The sequence below is a fragment of the Lissotriton helveticus genome, chromosome 12 (assembly GCF_964261635.1).
Source record: "Lissotriton helveticus chromosome 12, aLisHel1.1, whole genome shotgun sequence".
NCBI lineage: Eukaryota > Metazoa > Chordata > Amphibia > Caudata > Salamandridae > Lissotriton > Lissotriton helveticus.
Window position 1 is genome coordinate 750275389 of NC_136073.1, and position 6000 is coordinate 750281388.

A 6000-nucleotide genomic window follows, 5' to 3' on the forward strand; every position below is an offset into this window, starting at 1 on the left:
CCGAGCAGCGCGGGACTCACGCTGACTCCATCTTGCTCTGTCTTCTGCACAGTTGCTCCTGTTGTTTTTTTTAATGTAGTTTTTATATAGTGTGAACACTACCTGAAGGTATTATTGGAGCGCTTTCAGTTACTTTACACAAGGACACATTCATTATTGGAGTGTGTTCAGTTACTTTACACAAGGACACATTCATTTTTGCAAGTAAGTGATTTAACCCAGAATCTCAGGATGTTGGGCCACAGACTTGAACCCGGTTTCTCAGTTCCATAGTTGGTAGCTCTGGTCTTAATGCCACTGTTTGTTATTTGTGCCTAAATGCGGCCTCTTCCGGTTGGTATGAGCCTCTGCAGGCATTGGGAATGGCAGGGGACCATTATCCCCATCCCTTTCAGCTCTCCTCCACCTTTGACATTCTCAGCTGTTGCTGGGTCTTTCTCCACATTGCTACCTCTTCCGAGCCTGGTAGTATCAGAGTGTGTCCTGACTGAAAGCATCTTTCTACAGTGAATCCATCCCCTGTGGTTGCTGTTCCACTGTGCATCTGTTCTCCTTAAATTATCGCATCCATACCTGTCAAAGTCAAAATGACTATTTTTATTATCCTTTAGGGGTCGCCTTACTCTTAATTTGGCAGATGTTCAGGTTAAAAGAAAAATAAGAGATACATGCCCAATGAGCAGCTACATGTGACGGAATTGACCACCGTGCCCCCTCAGTTGCTCACAGCACTCTAAGGCACTACAAGGCTCAGTCAGTCAGTAGTTGGTGACTGCAGTTAAGCTTGCACTATGGATTCCCACCACCTCCATGCTTGCAGTCGTCTAGGGTTGCAGTTTGCGAATTATGCTTAATGTGGTTTTACCACCCTCACAGTCTTAACATTGCTACAGTGGCAGTGGGCAGTAGCAAACTCAGTCATAATGAGTTGCTGTAGGTGTGCTCCTTTTTTAAGAATATTTTTACTTTTGCCTTTCACTCGGACCAATACGTTTTCTCATGTGACTGCAGCATTGTGCAATTATTTAATACATTGATGCTTGCTGCTCACAGTGAGATCACTCCCGAGGTAGGTAGGGAGTTAAAGGATTCCGTTTGAAATGTTTACAGTTCTGCCACTGAAATGTAGAAAACAAGGCTAAATCACAGCTTCCCTGCTTAAATTCTGTCCTCTTGGGCTGGATGTATGACGTTACAACGCATACATTTACAACGCCTACCTTTACCACGCAATTTTTACAACGCAGGATCCATTACAACGAACTACCATTACAACGCATTTTTTTACATCGCAGATACCTTTACAACGCATACCATTACAACGTAAGTATTGGTAAGTATATAATATTTTTAAAAATGTAAATTAATAAAAATTAATATAATTTAATTTTATTTTTACTTTATTTTTACCCTGTACCCCTGTGCCCCAAAACCCAAACCTAGCCCTGAACCCTAAAAATACCCCTTTACCCAAAAACCCAAACCTAGCCCTGCACCCTAAAAATACCCCTTTACCCAAAAACCCAAACCTAGCCCTGAACCCTAAAAATACCCCTTTACCCAAAAACCCAAGCCTAGCCCTGAACCCTAAAAATACCCCTTTACCCAAAAACCCAAACCTAGCCCTGATCCCTAAAAATACCCCTTTACCCAAAAACCCAAACCAAGCCCTGAACCCTAAAAATACCCCTTTACCCAAAAACCCAAATCTAGCCCTGAACCCTAAAAATACCCCTTTACCCAAAAACCCAAACCTAGCCCTGAACCCTAAAAATACCCCTTTACCCAAAAACCCAAACCTAGCCCTGAACCCTAAAAATACCCCTTTACCCAAAAACCCAAACCTAGCCCTGAACCCTAAAAATACCCCTTTACCCAAAAACCCAAACCTATAACATTTTTAATAAAATTATATACTTACCAATACTTACGTTGTAATGGTATGCGTTGTAAAGGCATCTGCGATGTAAAAAAATGCGTTGTAATGGTAGTTCGTTGTAAAAGTTGCGTTGTAACGGTTGTATACCTCTTGGGCTATACGTCTAAAAGACAATAACATTAACAAAGCCATTCTCTCTCGCATCATCGAGACCTATTGGCATTGCCAATCCTTGTGTTGTATATGTTGGTGAGATCAAGGTAAAAACATATTTTGACATACAATCTTATTGTGACACATAATAATATTCTATAGTTAGAGTTTGTGGAGATTTACTTCAGAATTCTGAAAAGAGGTACCATGGGAAAGACAACCAAAATAATCTTGAAATAAATAAGAGGGTCATCTTTTATGTTTAATTTTGCCATATTACAGAGATCGATGTCCTTATTTAACAGTGACATTATAAACACCCTGTTTCAAATAATTACCTCTCTTTTTCTCACAGACAATATTTTTCGATACCTGGAGGAAAATGCCTTGCCTTTAAGTCTTATTGGAGCATCCTTTGAAGGGGTTTCTGTCAATGATTGTATCTACAATGCCCGGAAAGCTGTGGAAAGGCTCTTGGGACAGAAGCAAGTGATGTGAGAATAAAATATCTGGAGTTCTTAAACTGGAATCTACCATAAAGATTTCTACGACTAGTCGGCAAACAATTCTGTTTAATTTCCTCACCATGGTTTCTTCCTATGGAAGTAGAAAAGAACTGTCTCTCTAAGAATATCAAATATTTGTTGTCTAAGTATTCATACTTGTATCCAAAGATAAAAATCCACTATTAATAAGTAAAGAAGAATTAAGGACTTAATCTACATATACTCTCTTAATCTGTAAAGTATGACTATACTAGTATGAAACACAAGATATGAGTAAAAGTGAATGGAAATTACCAATTTGCTCAATTTTCCTTAAAAGGTGTTTATTCCCTAAGGGAAGTGATATAAACAGCTCCCACCAACTTGACTATAATCCTAATTGAATCTGTGGGCCAGGTTGTGGGGATCTGGCCACAAGCGTTTCTGTTGCTAGAGTGATGCGCTTGATGAGTTCGGGGCACTGAATACAGGGACATCAACACCGTGATGAGCTCCTGAGTAGCAGAACACCGGCAGCTTCCTTGACCAAATGGAGGTGAGTCCCCAGCGGCCGTACACTTTGGAGCAGAGCCGGACTGAGTGAGGATGCCATGGGGTTTCTGAAACTCTCCAACGCAGTTGCAGAGATCAGAGGCCTGGTGGCAGTGGAGGAGACACCCCAGCTTGCTGTGGGACAATGGAGCGGCTCCTTGGGTCAGGTGCTCCTAGAGATAGGGAGTGTGCCTGGCCCCGGCAGCCTGAGGTGTGGCCTGCCCCCGAGAGTGACGAGGACTGCAGTGGAGGACATAAAAGAGGTGCATGAACCCTGAAGCTGGTGGCCGTGATGAGATGAGCTCAAGTGGCAGTTTCTCCCCCTCTGGGATGGCGGGGAAAGGCGGAGCAATGCCTCGGAGGCAGGACACTGCGAGGACTGCAGTGATCATATGGCTTTGATGCCCGAGATGGGGCCTAATCATGTGGGATGGTGTGGAAAGGCGACGCGGCCATGGGGAATGCACAGACACCTTGAGTATGCTAGGAGTGATGGCAAGATGCCCGGGAGGGACTGACTGGTGACTACCCCTTGCCAGGGGGGCCCATCTACTATGCATTACGAAATGGCATCCTTACCCTCAAAACTTAATACCTATGAGAAGTGGCACTGTGTGGCGGTCCCCTGTTGTGTCCTAGGGGTAAGCCTGGAACTGAGGCCTACCTCCAGAATACTAAGGGTTATTTCTTTTGGAAGTTGTGCCAAAGCCCCTCATAGTTGACAGGTGTTTTGGGGAGGGGCGGGTCTGGACCAAGAGGCTGAGGGGAGGAGTATGTGGACACGCTGATGGGACGGTGGTACGCACTTGGTGACTGTTGTTTGTGGGGAGTGGCCCCCCGGGCCGTGCTGACTTTGTGGGAGCGTGACCGGTAGGCCCGAATAGAACACAGAGGGCTTACAAGGGGAAGACTGTACGGATGAGTGAAACAGATGTCTACTGCTGGGGGTGACTATCGTATTGTTTCTGTGCTTAACCAAACAGACTACTGCTGTGCGCAGCAGAACATTGGCTCCAGAAGAGGTCTGGGATCACTGAAGTGATTTCCCAATCTGAATACTAAACAGATGTGGAGATTTGGGGCCACAGATGCTCACAGAGTTGAGTATCTCACAATGGGCCAAAGGCCCTGGTCATTCCGTGGTGTAACAGCAAATAAGAGGCATATTAATAATCAGTAGTACACAAGCTGGGGGTCAAAAACCCTGAGACCAGTGCCCCATTTTAATCTTTACACAGCAGCACTGCGATAGTAGCGGAGGCCTGCGCTCTTGATCTGGGGGAGTTTAGAGTTCTCCTTGATTAGCAAAACACACCACTGCTGACCTTGCAACTATTTATTTAACTGTAAGGACTCGTGACAGAGCTAATATGGGTAAGACAAAGACCAAACAGCTGTCAGTGCAACCCACTTCTCAGGAGTCCTCCCCCAGCAGGGGTGATAACGGACAATTGCGATACCCCGGGCCCTCTGCAACTTTGCTTTGATAAGGTGCTAACTGCCATTGCAGATACCAAGTTAACAACCCAGCAGGATATCAGTGCTGTGTCAGTGGGGTTGGGACTGCTTTGGTCAAAAATCTGCAAGCTGGCAGATCGAGTGGACACGGTTGAAACCTCCCTGAGCGAGTTACAACCAGAACAGAACGTCCTAGGCCATAAGGTGGAGACCTCTCGGATAGAATAAACAGCCTGGAACGGCATGCAGGAGATGAAGAGGGCGGAAACCATTGCAATAATATTTGAGTGGTGGGACTTCCCAAGGGGATGGAAGGATCTGACATGGTGTTGTATGTGGAGAGCTGGCTTCGGACAGAAGTGGCCCCAACTCAACTGACCCCCTTCTTTGCCTTCGAAAGTGTGCATAGAGTGCCAACGTGCCTGTTGGCACCTGGCCGTCCTCGCCTTCCGGTGGTATCCAGATTGCTCCACTGTAGGGACAGAGACATCCTGCAGAGAACTAGGGTAGAGGGCACCTTTAAAATTGAAAATCCCAAGGTGTCTGTGTTCGCAGACTTTACAGTACTAGTCCAAACACAGCATGTCTTTTTCTTGGAGGTTAAGAAAGCACTCTGAGAAGCCCGGCTACAATACTTGGTAATGTTCCCAGCCAAGTTACAATTTGTGTTAAATGGGTAGATCCACTTTTTTGATGATCCCTATGCTGCATAGGCGTGGTAGGAAGCATACATGGCAGGGAGGATCCTCCCTACGCCCAAGAGTAGGGCATCTACAACAGATCAAAAACACAGAAATGATCCAAGGGATCTTCCCGTGGTAGATCGCTGAGAAAGTGGTGACCGTCCCAGGCAGTACAGGAGAGGACGGCTGCCCTGCTTGTGGTGGCTGAAATAGTCTTGACTCGCACACTACATGAGGAATTTGGGAAGCAGTCTGAACATGACTCAATAGCCTCAGACTCTGAGGCCTCTATACCTGATAGTGGTGCTCCCCCACAAGTTACTCCTCAATCAGTAGAGGACTTGGTCTGACGACACCTTAGTAGAAGACTTGTCCGTGTCACTTAGCCCTTGATCAAAGTCTCTGTGTTTGCCTTTCGGGACACTGTTGGGCATTTGATGTGCTATCTGAAGGACTGTGCTTTCACCCCAACAGGCGGCCCTACTGTACCCTGATAACCTGGACTGTGATCCTGCTTAGGATATGCCTTGGCCGGCCTCTAAGCCTGCCCTCCTACTGGCAACTGGGCAGATGTGTTGCTTGGTTTTCACAGTGCCCCTCACTCAGTTTTGCCATTGCCGGGAGTCTGGATGTGACATACTAATAACCATGTTTTATTCTTACAGGTTTGGTGGTCGGCTGTTGCTGGACTGCTCTTGGGTTTGGGACTTTGTAGTTGGGGGTTGCTTACTCCTGTTTCGGGGCTGTCATGCTTACCTTTTTTAGAGGGTAGAGGGTGACGGGTTAAGGA

At 45.9% G+C, this 6000-nt stretch overlaps 1 protein-coding gene across 4 annotated transcripts in view; it reads left to right on the forward strand.

Annotated features, from left to right (window-relative positions):
* Nucleotides 1–2829, forward strand: part of PPOX (protoporphyrinogen oxidase) — a 377624-nt gene extending 374795 nt beyond the window's left edge. For all 4 annotated transcript variants that reach the window (XM_078669168.1, XM_078669170.1, XM_078669169.1 and 1 more), the window contains exon 13: nt 2388–2829. In XM_078669168.1, the coding sequence (XP_078525294.1) occupies nt 2388–2530 (143 nt within the window). In that variant the 3' untranslated portion in view covers nt 2531–2829. The remainder of the gene's footprint in view (nt 1–2387) is intronic.
* Nucleotides 2830–6000: the final 3171 nt, after the last annotated feature.